The 19,103-nt window shown below is 39.0% G+C and overlaps 1 protein-coding gene across 1 annotated transcript; it reads left to right on the top strand.

Annotated features, from left to right (window-relative positions):
* The first annotated feature begins 813 nt into the window (after positions 1–813).
* Positions 814–18,380, top strand: Mrap2 (melanocortin 2 receptor accessory protein 2). Its single transcript, XM_026411454.1, has 3 exons — positions 814–940; positions 7,496–7,595; positions 17,987–18,380. The coding sequence occupies exons 1-3, from the start codon at positions 814–816 to the stop codon at positions 18,378–18,380; spliced, it is 621 nt and encodes a 206-aa protein (XP_026267239.1).
* The last annotated feature ends 723 nt before the right edge of the window (positions 18,381–19,103 follow it).

Genomic DNA, 19,103 nt, shown 5'->3' with positions numbered 1-19,103 from the left:
TGTCCATTTGTCCATTTCCCCATTGTAAACGAAGGTCTGTGTGTCCTGTTGTCTGTCTCAGGCATCTTTACCTTCCCCCCACAAGGTGTATTCTTGCACATGACAGCTATTTAAATACAGTATTGGGATACAAGTAGTATTGATTTGTCACCTTGGGAGTCTTGGGCACACAGTTCAACAAGCCTCAAAGAAGTCAGAATTTTCTTGTCCCAAATAATCACAGTTAACAATGAAGATACTGGGAGTGAACAAAGAACAAGAAGGAACTCTCCACTGGGGGTCTATTGTGCAAATTTTGTTGTCCATTTCTCTTTGCTTTACTTTTTCATTCCATTTCATTAGGCTGTGCATCTTTGTTGTTGCAGAATAGGCGCTTGGTACATACACACTGAGATATTTTATTTACAACACTGATTTTGCTTGTCCTCTGTAGACTCTTCACATACTCACATAGGCCTTGGGGGAGGGCCTGAATTGTGAGCTCGGATTTTTATATACACTCTCCCTCCTTCTCCTTATTTCTACATACAGTTATTGAACATTAGTTACATGCCAGTCAAGTTTACCAAAAAAAGATGTACTGTCTGATTTCAAGTACATTCTAGAATATTGAAGAGTTAAGAGGAAATATGTGCTCATGGTGTGAGGTGTGGGCAGCCTGTGAAAACCTTTCCCTGACCAAGTGGGTAGGAATTCTTTTAGCTTTTTACCCTTGAACTCCTGTGTGTGTTCAAGAATAATTAGGATAACTGTGCAGTCTTGAGTCAATTAACGAGTTCTGCACTTGCCTTTCTCCATTTTTGCAGTGTGGAGATGTCTGTCCAGAGGTTAATTTCTAACAGAACCTCCCAGCAATCCGCATCTAATTCTGATTACACCTGGGAGTATGAGTATTATGAGATTGGACCAGTTTCCTTTGAAGGACTGAAGGCTCACAAATGTAAGTCTTATACAATTCCCCCTTGTATGCATAATATATATTTGTCTTAACCTGTGAAATCCCCCGTGAACATTCTTGTCTTGTGGAACTCTGTCTTCTACCTCTAAAACCCCACAAAATGCCCTTTCCACACATGGGCTAATTGCTCAAAGATGGTATGATATGGGGGCCATGGAGATTCTGATTCACAAAGGACTTATTTGGAGATAATATTCCCTTAGTTGGAGAATGTGAGTCAGTGTCAATCTCAGACTGAGGTTTTTTGCTTGCTTGTTTTGGAATTTTCTATGCCAACTCCCCCAAACTATGAATGTTTGAATTAACAAAAATGTGTACAAAAATAGAATCTGGAACTATTATTTGAAGAATTTTCTTTTGTAACAAATAGTCAGTGGCATCCTTTAAACCCAGTTGGTGTTCTGGATCTGTGGAGAGCAGTCTATATGTGTTCACAACGACAGGCAAGAATAGCCTGCCATCATTTCCAATTTGTTGCTACAGGCATGAGTTGTGTTTCATGTTATTGGGGCAATTAATGATCCAGCTCAAAACAAGGAAAGGTAATTCTGTGAAAAGCTACTATTCAACTCCCTTCATAACCAGTGCTGAGTAGCCAGCGTGAAACATCCTGTTTTGTTAAGTGGAGTTGATATAATAGGCAGGAACTGCTGCCCACTTCCAGGTCCTGTTTGGAAGTTTCATCAATATCCCTGGGAGGCTGAGTTGTTTCAAACTGAATATGCATAACACTGCAAACATTTTAGATTCTTAGCTGGTCCAGACTGATGTGAGACACTAGGAGATAGAAGAGAGATCAGAATTAGAGATGCAAATGTAGCAAAGGAAATCCCTTCGTTGCTCACTTATTTCTTGGCCACTTCCCCCTCTCACCAGTTTTGGCATTTGTGATCCTCACACCCATTTGCTATTCCCATTTAATGCAAGAAGGACTTTTAATCTTTCTTCCTTAAGCAAAAGTCATTAACTAAATTTTATATCCATTTTCCCCTGGTAATAATTCAATACATTTCCTCATTTCTTTATTGGTATTTGCCCAGTATTTATTGGGGGGGGGGGAAGTACTGACATTATGCTGACATTAATTATCTGATAATGACTCTTATGGTCTTGGTGTGAAATCACCCTCTAAGAGTCATGTAGATTCTTTAATCTGTTGTTTTTCTGGGATAACCTTTATGTAAGGACAGTTACTTTTTAGGAATTATAGGGGAAATATAAATGACTGGGAAAACTGCTACATAGTTCCCTGTAATGTATACTTCTACCTGAACTTTATTTTTGTGTTTGCTCCTTTCTCTTAGTCCAAGGGGCACAGATGACAGACCTGCTGCTATAATTTTGGTTGGCACATTTCCAGAGATAGCTGAATATCTTTTTTGAGTATAATCATTTCATCTAGAAATGTTTATAGCTTGAAAAACATCCTATAAAACATAGGCAGAGCTGTGACACATTACATGCTTACTTTACTAACTATACCGTTAATGAGGATTGTTTCTGTCTCAACATTCACATCATGAAAATACAAGAATGCCTAAGTAAGTGCTTACTCTTCTGATATAACAGATCTGATTCAAGTAAAGGCTGCTAACATCAGAAACCTGAATACATGAGACAGAGATAAGAATGGAAAACAAACCCTCCCCCCAGATATATAGGACCTGGAGAAGATTAAGTCAACTATTATAATGTTCATATGGCTATCGTTGCTTACCCTTTAAAAAGCTATGATTCTCACCTTCAAGTGTGACACATTGTTTTGTTGAACAAAATATAAAACTAGTTAGGTGAAAAGAGTAGAACGGGAACATTTCAAGGGGAAGCACTTTTTAAGGCTAAGAATGACCATACCAGTTATCTTCATTTCCTCTTCCTATATTGTGCTCTGTACATAGGCACATCTTTAGTTAGACTAAGTTCCTCTGCCTACTAAAATTAAGATTTCTACTTTCAAAGGAAGTTTCTTCTGAGAAACAATCTCTAAAGGTCGTTATGAAATTTCCTTTTGCCTTCAGGTTTTTTGTTGCTGTTTTTGTTGTTTGTTCTGTTTGTTTTGCAGTGCTGGGGATGGGACACCAGGCCTTGTACATGCTAGGCAAGTGCTCTACCTCTGAGCTACACCCCTAGCCCAACTGCCCTGAGTTTTAAATTTGATGTTAAACCTTATGATGCATTGGAGGTAGGCATGTATCTGACACACATTTGGTGTGTCAACAAAGTGGAAATCTGTTCTTTAATCCCTTCAGCACGTACTGAGCATCTTTTATATGTAGCTCCATTTTAAGCTCTGGGGATACAAGACAGAACTGAAAAGGGACAAAAATACCTCCTCTTACAGAGCTCCCAGTCTAGTGAGAGAGACATACAATAGATAACCTAAATAAACAAACTATATTGGATGGTGACAAAAGAGGGAAAATAGAATGGAGAAAGTGAAGTGAAATGTGGAGGTAGATATAAGATAGTGTGGCCATGGAAGGTCCTAGTGAGAGGGAGAGAATTTAGAAAAGACCTGAAGGAAATGCAAGACTGAACTATGAAACATCCAAAGGAAGAACCTTCCAAAAAAAAGTCTCCATAGCCAGAACGAACTGGAATATGCAAGAAACAACAAGGAGGCGAGCAGGATGCCAGGGCGAACATCAGGAGATGAGGGGGAACCAGGGCATGGACCTTAGTGGTCATGCTAAGAACTTTGGCTTTTACTATGAGAAGTCATTTAAGGGTCTGAAGCAGAGGAATGGCATCTGGCGTAGGTTTCAATAGGCTCACTCTGCAACTGGGGAATGAAAGGGACGAGATTAGAAGCAGAGATCAGTCAGGAGGCTATTACCATAGTCCAGACAGCTGGCAATGGTGACTTGAACAGAGTACAGGCAGTAGATTGGTGAGAAATGCATAAATTCTGGATGTTTTTAAAAGATAGATCTGATAGGATTTGCCAGTGGATTGCCAAAGAGTGTAAGAGAAAGAGTCAAGGATGCTGTAAAGATTTGTTATCAGAGGAACTGGCAGGTTGGAATTGCCATTAACTGAGACAGGGGACAGTAAGGCAGATGCAGGTTTCAGAGAGCAACTTCAGGATTTGAGGTTTGGACCTGTTAAGACACTTTTAAGACATCCAAGAAGACATCAGGGAAAAATGTGAGGTAAAGGTGAAAATTTGGGAATCATCAGCATGAAAATGATATTCAAAGCCAAGAAACTGGGTGCGGGGGTTGTTAAGTAGATTGAAAACTGATGAGGGCTTGGCACAGTGGTGCATGCCTGTCATCACAGGCTGAGGCAAGAGGATTGTGAGTTCAAAGCCAGCTTCAGGAATTTAGCAAGGCCCTAAGCAACTCAATGAAACCCTTTCTCTAAATAAATATAAAAAAGGTTGGGGATGTGACTCAGTGGTTAAGGGCCCTTGAGTTCAATCTTTGGTAACAAAACAAAAAAGAAAACTGATGAGGTTCAAGAGCTGTGCTCCAAGGTACACTAATGTTTAGAAATTGAAAAAGAAGGAGCAAAGGAACCTGAGAAGAATGTACAGAAAGAGTAAGAAAACTGTGCAATTGTGGTTTTCTGTAAGCCAACTGAAGAAAGGGTTTTTCAGGGCTGAGATAATGGTCTCTGTCAAATGCTGCCATTAGGTCGAGCTGGTGGAGGACTAAGGCACAGCCATTGGATTTACAATGTACAAGCTACTGGCAATGATTTAAAAAATAGTTTTAGTAGGAGTGGTAGGGATAAAAGGGTGATAGAATGAGTTCAAAAGAAAAATGAGAATAGAAGAATGAGAAACATTACAAAAATAGCACACCCAGACAAATCTCTCATGAGCTTGCTACAAAGAGAGGGAGAGAAACCGATCACTAATGAAAGGTTTGACTGTCTCGGAGAGACAGTATATTCTTAGAGAGACAGAAGCAAAGCCTATGAACCAATGAGTAGAAACCTATGTTTTAGTGAATCTACTCTGTTAAAAAATTGAAGCCATTGGAAAATTCTATACTTTTTTTCCGTATTCCAACTTGCAGGTAATGCCAGATACATGCATTATCAGGAAGTCAGCAGGAAGTCAGGTCTTCAGGGTGAGATGCAGAGCTCATACTTGCAAAAGCTTAGGATAAAATGTGTCATTGAGACAAATGTGAGCATGTCTCTGTTGGCTCCTTGGCTGAAATTCATCACAAAACTGACCCTAACTCTTTAGGAACCAGAATTGTGTGAGGACAGTGCTGGCTTTGATGTTCTGAACCCCTTGTAGATAAAGTATATTAACACTTTTTATACAACCATGAAATAAAAAGATCATAATTTATTCCTAGGAGGTGGGAAAAAGGGCACAGTAAAATAGGATGATTACTGTAGTCTTACCCTAGGGGGGAGAAAAAAATCATATCAGCTTTCAGCTCTCTTGTTTCATTCTATTTGTTAAAGTTGAGGTTGAGAGGAGGTATTTTATTTTATTTATTTTTAATTTTTAATTGGTATATTATAATTGTGCATAATAGTGGGATTCATTATGGCATGTTTGAACATGCACGTAATCTGATCACTCATTCTCTTTCCCTTTACCTCCTCTCTTTCTTCCCCCTCATCTGCTGCTCTACTTTACTGATCTTCTTTCTATGATGATGATGATCATGATGATGTTTAATGTATTATAATTATATGTACAAGTGGGATTCATTGTGATTAAGGGGAATTATTTTATTGTGACTCATTCCATTTGGAATTTCCCTGGGCAGTTTGTTCTGCCCTCTTACCGTAATTAGTCTCCCAATTGTGCGTAGACAACGCAATGTGTGGCGACTTGGCTTTGGTAGGACCCCTTAGAATGAACACTTCTTCTGACTTCCTTAGTTACCTGGCCTCATTGGAACCTCACTGGGGGTACACCTCTGTTCGGACGTCTTAACAGCAGCATGCTTTGTGGAAGACGAGCACCTCTGCCTGAAACTTGCCATTGAAATAGAGCGAGATAATTTGAGTGTTCCTGGGATGAGATGAGGATCTCCAGTGTTCCCTGGAGATCCTAAGGAGCTCAGGGTGAGATAGTGCCCTGGATCTGATCATGTGGCAGAGAATGAGGTTGAGGTTGAGAAATTAGTGGAAATAATTTGAAGAAGCAGAATTTTGTATGAAGTGGAATGTGAATAAGCAGAGCTACTTAAAGAATTCTATCTATCTAGGGAAACATGGATACCACATTATTATGGAAATATTTGCAAATGCTATTGCATTTCAGGAATTCCCAAAATTTAACCATGCCCCTCCTTTTCCCCAACTCTGCAACCCATAACTGCACCGCCTAACTTCTCTTAGGGCTGTGAGCCACCCTTGCCCCATGTTAGTGCTGCTTTCCTTTTCAGGTGGCAGGGGAGTATCAGGAATTGAACTCAGGGGCACTCAACCATTGAGTCACATTCCCAACCCTATTTTTTTTTTGTATTTTATTTAGAGATGGGGGTCTCACTGAGTTTCTTAGTGCTTCACTTTTGCTGAGGCTGACTTTGAACTTGTGATTCTCCTGACTCAGCCTCCCGAGGCGCTGGCAGTGCTGCTTTTTGATTGGTTCCTTGTGGGACAGAGGGAAGGGGTAGAAACTGGACCATATTAAATGAACCTGATCTTCCACCTCTGCTTCCTGCTTGACTAGGGAAGTAGAGACCTGCTGGGGATTAGTGTACTATTCACAGTGTGAAATGGTGCACTAATAGGTATATCTTCTTAGTGACAGATTTGAAAAATATCAATCACTTAAACAAGACTAAATTATAAGTTGAGAACTTCAATATAACATTTTAGAATTATATAATTTTATAATTTTCTTTTTTCTTCACAGCAGTTGATAAAGTAGACTGTATAGAAATGTTATCTGCTCAATGCTTCTAGATAGTCCAGGCCCAAACAACTGAGTTTTTATTATTCCATGTACTGCCCTTTAGTACATGGAGTACATGTATTTTTTGGTCCTTGTCCAGATGTCTTGTTCTATGCCTCATTTCCACTATATTAAAAGGCAAAGTATAAAGAAATTGTTATTTGTATGGCACTTACATTTAAGACTCTAGGAATAATACATTAGTTTGCATCCAGAGTGCTGAATAAACATTGTTAACCTCTAGGCAGTAGACATGTGGTAGGAAAGTATGAATTATGCAGAGTAAATTGAACTGTTTTTTTTTTAACTTTAGAAGAAATGCTATATATACATAATTTAATTATAATAATTCATTTTATTTTATCATTTAGCATAAAAGCTCTAATCATTTTTTAAATGCTAATTATTCTTACTGTATTCCCACAAAAGTAATCTTAATATAGTTCAGAAAATTCAGAATGAACTGGGCATGGTGGTGCATGCTTATAATCCCAGCTACTTGGGATTTTGAGGCAAAAGTACCACACGTTCAAAGCCAGCCTCAGCAATGAGATTGTTGACTTCCTATCATGGACTAAGGCATCTCCGAAAAGCTTGTATTCCTTGAATTTTATGTTTTAAGCTCCTGTGAAATACTAATCCCAGTATTAACCATCTTGCAGATTCCATCGTGATTGGATTTTGGGTTGGCCTTGCAGTCTTCGTGATTTTCATGTTTTTTGTGCTGACCTTGCTGACCAAGACAGGCGCCCCACACCAAGAGTAAGTCTGTAATGTCCGTCCACTCCAGAGGGACCTAAAGAAGCAGAATCTAGTACCATGCTGGGTTTTCTTCCAGGGGGTGTAGGAAGGGGGTTGGCTATGGACTTGCTACTATGAGGTGGCCTCTGCCCCCTCCTTTGCATTCTTACCATTGGTCTTTGTTGACTGAACACAATCAATAACCAGAGGCTTCTTCAAAGGCCAGTTCCCCAGAGCACAGAGACGGATGATGAAGAGAGTAGAGGGAGTCCTGGGAGAGTAAATGGAAGTATTTTCACACAAATCCTAACATGTTTATATTTGGTGTCTATTCCTCACTGCCCGGCAGCAGCACTTATTTTTATGATTGTGTCTTGTCACACAGTTTTTGGCAAGTTCTTTATTTCTTCAGCCTGCACTGGAATTGTAATAAATGCCAGGGCAAAAGGAGCAATTCTGCCTATCCCTCAGCTATCCCCAGACACCAGGGGTTGGAAAAATCCTCTACACAACAAACATTTTAAATGAAAGGAAAATAATCAGTGAGGAATAGAGACAGAGCGTGTCTCCACCCTCAGCCTCCTGGGTTGCTGTTCTCCAAGGTGGCACACACCCCTTCCTCTCGCCGCTTATCATTGGTCGGAACTAGCCACGCCCACCTGACTGCCCCTGGTAGGGTGGTCTTGCTTTGTGTTTTAAAGAGAAGAAAATCAGGTATCTGGGACCACAGGGTCCTCAGAGCAGACCTCAGAGTGGGAAAGACTGTTGGAAACCTGACTGTTAAGCTTTTAAGCCTAAGAAACAGCTTTGATTAGGATCAGTTTTCCTTTGGAATAATTTCGGTTGTGAAAGGGGAAAAAAAAAAAAAAGCTCTCATCTGGATACTTTATATAGACAGAGAGGATAAAGAACCAGTCCTCTTGCTTTTTCAGCTGAGGAGTCATTTGCTCTGAATTCTAAATGCTGCCTTGTTAGAGCATTATAGCTCCATTATCATAAATCTGCCAGGTAGAGAGTGATGGGAAAGGCCTGAATTACATTTTGATGTGGAATATTTTGGAGTTCTTAAAAATTTATCAAGCCTTAACCATTGCATATCTCGAATACCCTCCTTTTGTAGCCTTTGCAATGTGCCCCTCATCTAGGTAGGGGTGTTATTCATTTAGGGGTGAGTACAGGATTGCTCCTGACTTTTTAAAAATGGGAATCACATTTTATCTCAAATTGTCATATCATTGAATACAGTGCTCCCTTAAAGGATGGGTATAGTCAACTAGAGCTAATAGCAAGAAAATGTCAGTGGTCAAAAGCTTTGATAATGGCCTTGGCCCTAAGACTGGCTGGTAAAGTGCACATGTAGTGAGTGGTTGTCTCGGAAGTCCTGACATCCCAAGATGTCTACTACTGTGAACAGGTAGAAAGTCTGATGCCTTTATATACCTGGCTCCATCTGTAAAACTTTGTTCAGGAGTGGCTTTTAATTCCCTATCAATTAAGCAGTGTTAACTGAGTGCACAGCTACAGCTTGCTCAGGGCTATGCTGAGGGTGGTTCTAAGGTGGTAGAATCTTCCCTGTTCTGTATAGACTGACATATCCCTGGTAAGTTAGCACTCCATGAAATCAACCAAAAGGCCTTTTATACAACAGTTCATTCAGCACCTCTCTTAGGGATTATGACATAGTCTAAAGCACTAACTACAGCCTTTGGCTCCATAAATTTTGATAGTTATTATTACTTTCTCTCAGAAAGTATTATTCTTAGTAGGTCTTTTTATAGCTTGTGTGTCTTCCAGGAAATACCAGGTGTTCCAAAGCTGATTTGCATTTGATTTTCATGAGTGGATGGAGATAGTCCTCAGCATGAAAAGACTCAACATTAGCAGCAAGCACTTAATCCATAAACACCCTTATAAATCTGGACAATCCCTAGGGAAATAACTCAGAATATTACCTGTGTTGTCCCTCTGCAGATGGGGTTTTGGGTAGTCTGTTCTCCTGATTTTACTGGTCTTTCCATCATAGAAAGACAAACTGGGAGTTTGAGGTGCCTTTCATAGAAGTCAGGGCTTTGAGCAAACCCACAGATACTGTTGCAGGGGACAGATGAGGCAAGACACCAAATAGGAATAGGAAGTAGGTTTATTTAGCTGTAGCCATGTTCAGAGGGCAAAGCTCTTGCTGTAACCAATCAATCCCCCTGAACCTCGAGTTCAGGTAGTTTCAGAACTTTATACCCAGTGTATGAGGGGAGGGGCTCAGAAGTTCACAGTCTGCAGAGGTTCACATAAAAGCAGCTTTGCCTTTCACTATTCTGGGCAAGTTAACCCATCAAGGACAGTGTCTTAGAAGGGAAGAGCTTCTTCTCCCCTTTCTTCCCTCCCCCTGTCAGCTGTTACCATGGAGCCTAATTGGTAAATTCTCTTGTCTTAGGAATGTAGATGTCTCTGTGAAGCCCCAGCTCAAGGCCAGAGGCCTTGTTAAAGGATCTTTTTTTTTTTTTAATTATGCTTTGCATTTGCAAACACACTTCTACAAACTACAATACTGGATTAATACTTGTGACAAACTAGTAAGGGGGCATTCAGCACCTGGAGTGCTGATTTCTTCCAGGCCAGGGCCAAGTAAAAATAGAATAACAGGAAAATACAAAGTTTACTACATTGAACTCTTTTGTAGAGACTCTTTAGCTAATAGTCCTAAAATCAATTATGGTGAAGATTTCTGGAGAAACTTAGTTAAGATTTTCTGTGGAGAAGGGAGTGCCACTACAATACAGTTGTTCAGTACACAATCTTTCCTAAAGCATGCATTGAGGTCTAAATACTACAAGGTCCTTGAGGGATATAAAGATGAGCCTAATATGCATGTCAGTATATAGGAGAGAAAAGACCATATACATAGCTCTTACTCAAGACAGAAAATAAGGCATTCTGTGAGAGAAGGTCAGGAAAATATGACAGGAACACAGAGGATGGACAGATTCCTTCCTATTGAGAGATCAGAGTCTCCATGGAGGCAGGGACATTGGAGTTGAATCCTGAAGAAGGAATTTGATTTTGACAAAGGAGTGGGCTGACCTGTTTGGTGGGATAGCACAAGCAGAGGCACACCACCGAAGGGCCATCAGTTCCCATGTGACTGGACCTTAAGGTTAGCTAGGGACTGGTAGAAGTAGACAATGGAAGGGGATAAGAGAGTGGGAAGTCAGGAATATCAGGCAAAAGAGGTTGGGGAGTTGATGAAAGTTTGTGTGTGGGAAGGCAGGCCAAGGAGAGTAATGACAATCACTATGCAGATGCTAGAGGACTGGATGGATCTTCTTGTGAGTTACTTTCTGTTCAGGTTTAGAAAATTCCACATGTGCAAAGAATACACAGTGCAGCCCAGGGTGAGAAGAAAAGGCCAAGAGTCAGAACAGTGTGATCAGCCTTTGTTCTGGTTGGGGTAGCTCAGTGATTTTGCAGTCAGTAAGTTAAGTCCAAATTGAAAATGAAGAGTACAAATTCACAAAACAAATCAATGAAAAAATAAATGGATTCAGATTTCTATCAAAATAAACAGGAGTGGTTTTTAAACCTTAGGAAGATACAGGAGAACTTCCTGTAACATAGTAGCTAGATCTCAATTTCATGATGACATAATATAGAATGGGTAGGAACCTGGCAGAAGTAAAGGTATTGACATTCTTAGTGAGTCTCAAGTTTCTAAGAAATATTGTTCATGTGTTTTTCTTTTATTATGCAAAATAGTGGAATTTACGATATACTTACACATGCACTTAATGTAATTTGATCAATCCCATTTCCCAGTAATTCCCTATTTCTCTTACCTCCTATCTTTCTTCTAATTTGCTTGTTCTACTCTACTGATTTCCCTTCTATTATTATTATTATTTTAATTAGTGCATTATAATTATATGCAAACACAAGATTCATTGTGGTATATTCATACATGGATATAGAATGATTTGGTAGATTTTGTTCTCCAGTTCTTCCCCATGCCCTCCCCTTCTTTCTTCCTATCTCCTTTTTCTACTCTGATGATCTACTTTCTATTTCTGAGATCCTCTTTAGCTTTTTTGACTTTCTGATCTGGCTTATTTCTCTTAGTATGATATTCTCCCGTTCCATCCATTTACTAGCAAATAACATAATTTCATTCTTTTTTTATTGCTAAATAAAAGGCATTTATCTATCTATCTATCTATCTATCTATCTATCTATCTATCTATCTATCTATATCCTGTTTTCTTTATCCATTCATCTGTTAATGGGTATCTGGGATGGTTTCATAGCTTGCCTATTGAGAACTGTGCTACTATAAACACTGGTATGCATATATCAGTATAGTATTCTAATTTTAGTTCTCTGGGGTAAATACTAAGGTTTGGGATAGCTTGGTCATATGTTGCTTCCATTCTGAGTTTTTGGAGGACTCACTATACTGCTTTCCAAAGTATTGTACTAATTTTTGCAGTTCCATCAACAATGTAGAAGCGTATCTTTTCCTCTTCATCCTTTCCAATTGTTATTTGCATACTTGATGATTGCCATTCTAACTGAAGAGATGAAATCTCAGTGTAGTTTTTATTTGCATTTCCCTGATTGCTGAGCAACTTGAACATTTTTCATGTATCTGTTGATAGTTTGTATTTCTTCTTTTGAGAAATATCTGTTTTGATCAATTGCCCATTTATTGATTGGGTTATTTTATTTTCTGGTGTTTTGGGGGGTTCTTTATATATTATGGATATTAATCTCCTGCTGGAAAAATATCTGTCAAAGATCTTCTCTTATTCTGTAGTTGCTCTCTTCATGCTTTTAATTATTATCTTTGCTGTAATTTGATACCTTCCCACTTATTGATTCTTGGTTTTATTTCTTAAGTTTTAGGAGTCTTATTAAAGAAGTCAGTGCCTGCACCATAATGTTGGCATATTGATCCTATGTTTTCTTCTAGTAGTTGCAGTGTTTCCAGTGTAATCCTGAGGTCTTCGACCACTTAGAGTTGATTGTTTTGCAGGGCAAGAAAGACTTAGTTTCATTCTTTTACATAAGGCTATCCAGTTTTCCCAGTGCAGTTAGTTAACAAGGCTATCTTTTCTCCAGTCTATGATTTGGTCACCTCTGTGATGGATCAGATGACTTTATCTATGTGTATTTGTCACTGTGTCTTCTACTCCATTCATCTTTATGTTTGTTTTTATGCCAAAACCATGCTGTTTTTGTTACTGTAGTTTTGTAGTATAATTTGAGATTGAGTACTGCGATGCCTCCACCATTGCTCTTTTTGCTCAGAATCACTTTGGCTATGCTGGGTCTTTTGTTCTTCTACATGGCTTTTAGGACTTTTTTTTTTTTAGTTCTGTGAAGAATGTCATTGGTATTTTGATGAGGGTTGCATTGAATCTATAGATCACTTTTGGCAATACTTCATATTCTTTTCTTAATTGTAGTTATCAGTTGCTAGCCAGTTGACATCCCTACATTTCTTATTCTTATTCATATCATGGGTTCTGGAGTGCACAGCTGGGGTCAATCATCTCTCCTAGGTTCATCTGCTACTGTTTCTAAACCTTAGCTGTGCATGCCCTTGAATTTATTTCCAACCTCATAGAAGCTGTAGAAGAGGTATCCTGTCAATACAAGGGTTGCTTGGCTTTTAAGATCTCTTCATGACTGATGCATTCAGTCATTCATTTAACAAAAGTGTTTAGAGCACCTACTATATGCCTAGTGTTGTCCTGGGTACTTGTGACATAGGTAAGAAACATAGTGCCTGCCCTCAAGAATGTACAATCTTGGTTAGGGTGACAGAGAAGTAAAGAAATGGGCATGATACAGAGAGAGAACATGGAGAGAAACATCCTAACCTAGATTGGGAGAATCGGGGAGGGCTTCTTACAGGAGATGACACCATAGATCATTCATGAAGGGCCAAGAGAAATTAGGCATGTGTGTTACAGTTCTAGTAATGGTAGAAGACCTTGTTGCAGAATAATCTTACAGATATCAATTATAGGATATGGACAAAATATGAAAATCAACCATTGAAAGATATTAAAGAATGAACACAAATAGACCAAAACTGAAGGGCTTTCAGCTGTTCAAAGAAGGAAACTGATCTAGCTTATTCTGTGTTTATGTGATTTTCTACTCAAAGCTTTTCAATCCTCCAGCATGGTCTGTCTCTCCATACACTTAGGCCTTCTCTAATATACCTTTGTAATGTTTTGAAATTTTCAGTGTAAAAATCACTAACATAAAAGAGGAATTGAAAAATTGCACTTATTGAAATTTAGACCTCTTCTCATCAAAAGACATCTTTGAGAAAATGAAAATGCAAAGTCACAGATTAAGAGAAAATGCTTTTAATATGCATATGTAACAAAGAATTTGTATTCAGAATACATTACAAAACTTTTACAAATCAATAATAACAAAAAATATTTCAGTTTTTAGGGTGGGCAAAAGATTTGTGCAGACGTTCAGAAAAGGTAATTTATTGGTTTTATTATACATCAGAGACATGCATGTTTAAATCACAATGAAATTCCATTTCATTTCCATCAGAATGATTAACATTAGAAAGACTAACAATGGCCAGACTTGGCAGAAATGTGGAACAACAGTAATTTTCATACATTTTGGTGAGAATCTAAACTGTAACAACAACTTTGAAAAACTCTTTATAGTTTCTTGTAAAGTTAAGCATACATTTACCAGTTAGTTTAGTAATTCTACTCTTTGGAATTTATTCAAGAGCAATAAAAACCATATATTCTTTTTATTTATTTATTTATTTATTTATTTGTTTGTTTGTTTGTTTGTTTTAATTAGCTAAACATGATAGTAGAACACATGGAGCATAACTTCTCATTCCTCTGGCTGTACATGGTGCTGAGTTACACCAGAAATATATATGTATGTAATGTCTGTAATAATGTCTGTCTCATTCTACTATCTGTCCTTCCCATTCCTACTGCCCCACCCCTCCCCTCACTCCCCTCTGCACATTCCAGAGTTCCTTCGTTCCCCCCCCATACTATATGGATCAGTATATGCTTCTCGGAGAAAACATTCAGTTTATGGTTTTTTGGGATTGACTTATTTCACTTAGCATGATATTCTCTAGTTCCATTCATTTACCTGCAAATGCCATAATTTCATTCTTCTTTAAGGCTGAGTAATATTTCATTGTGTATATGCACCACATTTATTTATCCATTCATCTGTGGAAGGGCATCTAGGTTTGTTCCATAGTTTGTTTATTGTGAATTGAGCTGCTATAAACATTGATGTAGCTGCATCACTGTAGTATGTTGGTTTGAAGTCCTTTGGGTATAAATTGAGGAGTGGGATAGCTGGGTCAAATGATCTTGAAGACACTTTCCAATACTGTGCATGGCTTTATTGACAACTACTCCAAGCTGGAAATAACCTAAATGACCTTCAATGGAGAATGCATAAACAGATAGTAGTATACTTATACAATGGAAAACTACTCAGGAGGAAAAAGCACAGGTTATTGTCACATGCAACAACATGACTGAATCTTAGAAACATATCCAGGCACAAAATACTATACATTTATTATTTCATTTATATGAATTTCAAGAATAAACTAAACTAATCTGTGGTGATAAATATCAAAACATTACCTATAAGAGGTGGAAGTTGACTGGAAATTCAAGAATTAGACAAAATTAGTCAGTGGAGTAGAAGTCAGAATATTGTTACCTGAGGGGTGGAAATTGAATGTAAGGAAAATTTCCAGATAAAGGAAATATTCTATGTCTTGATTGGGATAGTAGTTAAACAGGTATATATATTAATAGAAACACTCATTGAATTTATTTTATACTTAAGATAGTACCCAGTGGTGGTATAGAAACTTAATTGAACCAAGTAGTGTTCATGGTCATCGCTTTTCTATATACAAAAATCCCTCTTATCTATGGGGCATGTGTTTTGCTGAATTTTGAATAATACTGAACACTGTGTATATTGGGTTTTTTTGTATATTGTTTTTCATATGCATACATACCTACAATAAAGCTTCATTTATAAATTAAGCATGGATTAACAACAAAATAGTAGAATACAATACAATAGTGCAAGCTGAGATATGCATAAAGCAGTATAAACTAGGCACTCCTATCTCTTGTGGAGTTCTTGAGTCTCTGTATCTTTCCGTCAACCCTTAACTGAGTCATGCTTTAGTTAGAGACCTTTACCAGGATGTCAGAGCAATAAAAGATTCACAATCCCTGTGGCAAAACTGACTGCTGAGTTGTGCTAAAACAAATATTATGAGGTTCTCCAACCACCTATGCTTAAACCTGGGGATAGATCTGTCCCCCTTGGAATGAGTACCAACTCATGGGACCTCACATGGCATTTCTGTCCCAAAGAAATGCAGGGAACAATTATAACACTATACTGTAATAAAAGTCATGAGGATGCGTGTATTCTCATTTTCTCTTCTTCAGCTGCCCCAGGGCAGGTAGCATCCAAAACATGGATACACTGGATAAAGGAATGATCATGTCCTTCAGAGCGGGGCTATGTGAAATTTTATCATGCTACTTAGAATGGCATTTTACAACTTATGAATTGTTTATGTCTGGAAATTTCCATCAATATTTTCAGACCTCAGGTAACTGAAACCATAGAAGGTGATTTTGCAGATGAGAGATACTAATGACCCCTTTAGTTTATCAGTTAATGAAAAAAAGAAAAGGAAGATGTACTTATTATTTAACATTTACCACACTAAGAGTACAGAGATGAACTTTTCTCTGTTCTCGGGGGGCGGGTACATCAGGCACATTGCACTGTTGTCACAATAAGAGATCCTCGAGACAAAGCTATAGGGCATGCATGTTCATGGGGGCATGATGGTCCTTCAGCAAAGATGGCTTGTGGGCCACTTCTTAGTTTCAAGAAGTGCTTGTATGAAGAAGGCTCACTTCTCATAGTGGGCTTCTGGGTCTACTTTTGTGCTCAGCTGGTGCCCTGGGCAGGCAGAAAAGTATTTTCCCAGCTGTTCGGTCCCAGAATCTGGAAATGGCATTGGCTTTGGCAATCTTATTTTTGTGGGGGGAGGGGTGGTTGGCATACTGGGGATTGAGCCCGGGGGCACTCCACCATTGAGCCACTAAGCCACATGCCCATACCTATTTGTATTTTATTTAGAGACAGGGTCTTATTGAGTTGCTAGTGCCTCACTTTTACTGAGGCTGGCTTTGAACTCACCTTACTGAGGCTGCCTCAGCCTCCCTAGCTGCTGGGATTACAAGTGTGCATCACTACAGCCAGCTGTCTTAATCATATGCTTTCTAAATGCTTTAAGGTCCCCTATCCTGGGTGACATTTTAGCTAATTAATCATGGGTTGCTGGCACACTCATCCCCTTTCTCAAACATCTTTTAAACCCAAGGAAGTGACAATTGAAGGAAAAGTTATTTATAGAAAGACAAAGAAGACAACTTAAATTTGCATTAAAGCACACATCCAGAGTCTAAAGTGAATTCTAAGTACAGGAAACAGTGGATGTGGTACTCTTGATCTTCTTGACACATTTGTCTAGATTAGCAGGCAATGAAATTTGTTAACCTGGCTTCTTACTAACAAAACAATCAAACAAGTAAAAGAACCACCACCATCACTGTCAGGCTTCTGGATAGAATTCCTGGCTAGATGTTACCCAGGCAATCATGTTAGCAGGTGGAGCTGTATAAAATACCTTATCTGCTGGATTGCAAAGTTTCCAGGATTTCTGACAATCTGAAATCTGGGCGGTTCTTGATAATTTGGAGGTTAGAGATAGATTTGTGATTTTTCCAGACCTGTAAATAGGATCCATGAGAATTTGGTCATGGCACTTTATCTTTTGTTTGGGGATGGGAAGGGAGCATTTAAAACTGGAATCTCCGAGAAAATAATCAGTCATTAAAGTAAAATTATGTAGGCCAGTGGTTCAAAACTTTAGTATAGTAACGATTCTTGGAGATTCTGTGAATACATTACTTTGCTTATCTGCAAAGAACCTGAGAATCTGTGAACCATGATTTGTATTTTAAGAAGCACTTCAAGCAAGTTTGATGTGGAAGTTTGAAGAATCCCCTGAGATACACTGGTGTATGTGCAGAACATTGGGGGATTCCCTAGGAAGCTGTTTGCCTTCCAGATGATCCAGGGGTTCTCATCTTGATGCTTTTGTCTTGGGTTTATTTGTATATATTCAAAAGTGATGTTTGTCATTTCTGATGTTTGTGTGTGTGTCCTTAAAGGGACGTTGGTAGGTGCTTGGTGGAAATATGCTGGCATGCCCTACTCATAGAAAACCATGATCCTGCAGGTGAATGAGCTGCAGCCTAAGCAATCTTTTGTTTTTACTTTCTATACAGCAATGCAGAGTCTTCAGAGAAAAGATTCAGAATGAACAGTTTTGTGTCAGACTTTGGGAAACCTCTGGAGCCAGACAAGGTGTTTTCTCGCCAGGGCAATGATGAGACCCGGTCGCTCTTTCACTGCTACATCAACGAAGTGGAACACTTGGACAGGGCCAAAGCCTGTCACCAGACCACAGCCATCGACAGCGAGGTCCAACTCCGGGAAGCCATCCAAAGAGGCAGGCAGCCAGAGGAGGAGCTGAACAGGCTCATGAAGTTTGACATCCCCAACTTTGTGAACACAGACCAGAGCTCCTCCTTTGGGGAGGATGATCTTCTGATTTCTGAACCACCCATTGTTCTAGAAAATAAGCCAGTTGCCCAAGCCTCCTACAGAGACCTAGATTAACACATGCTCTGTGTCTTCCTGAAGATGTGGGTTCTGTCTTTGTATGGCAAGATATCTCCATCCACCAAAAGCGTTTGTGTGTATGTATGTGTGTGTGAGAGAGAGTTAGGGGGGTGGAGAAGGAGAAAGGGAGAGTGCCCTCAGAAGAGAGCTGATGTTTTGCTTTTTAACACATTTGGGAGTTTTTTTTTTTTTTTGGATTAAAGTGTTTATTTTAAGCTATCTCATTTTCCTTGTTGAAAAATTTGGCCAGATGCCTCACATCAGCACTCCTGAGGATTAGCACACTGCTTTCTAATCTGACCCTTCCACCATTGCTGATCCTTTAGCAAGTTGTTTTTCCTCTCTGGGCTGCCACATTTTTAGTTTTCAGGGGTTGTATCTGGAGTAGATGATCTATCCCAGCTCTAATATTCTGTGAATTTATGGCTTTGCATCCAAGACAAGCTGAGATATTCATAAAGCAGTATAAACTAGGCACTCCTATCTCTTGTGGAGTTCTCCAGTCTCTATATTTTTCAGTCAACCCTTAACTGAGTCATGCTTTAGTCAGAGACCTTTACCAGGATGTCAGGAGACTCACAGTCACTGTGGCCAACCTGACTGCTGGGTTGAGCTAAAACAAATTTTCTAAGGTTCTCCAGCCACCCATGCTTAAACCTGGGGATAGATCTGTTCCCCTTGGAATGAGTACCAGCTCATGGGACCTCACATAGCATTTCT

This window comes from Urocitellus parryii, chromosome 8 (assembly GCF_045843805.1).
Source record: "Urocitellus parryii isolate mUroPar1 chromosome 8, mUroPar1.hap1, whole genome shotgun sequence".
Lineage (NCBI taxonomy): Eukaryota > Metazoa > Chordata > Mammalia > Rodentia > Sciuridae > Urocitellus > Urocitellus parryii.
This window is presented reverse-complemented; position numbering and strand designations above follow the sequence as displayed.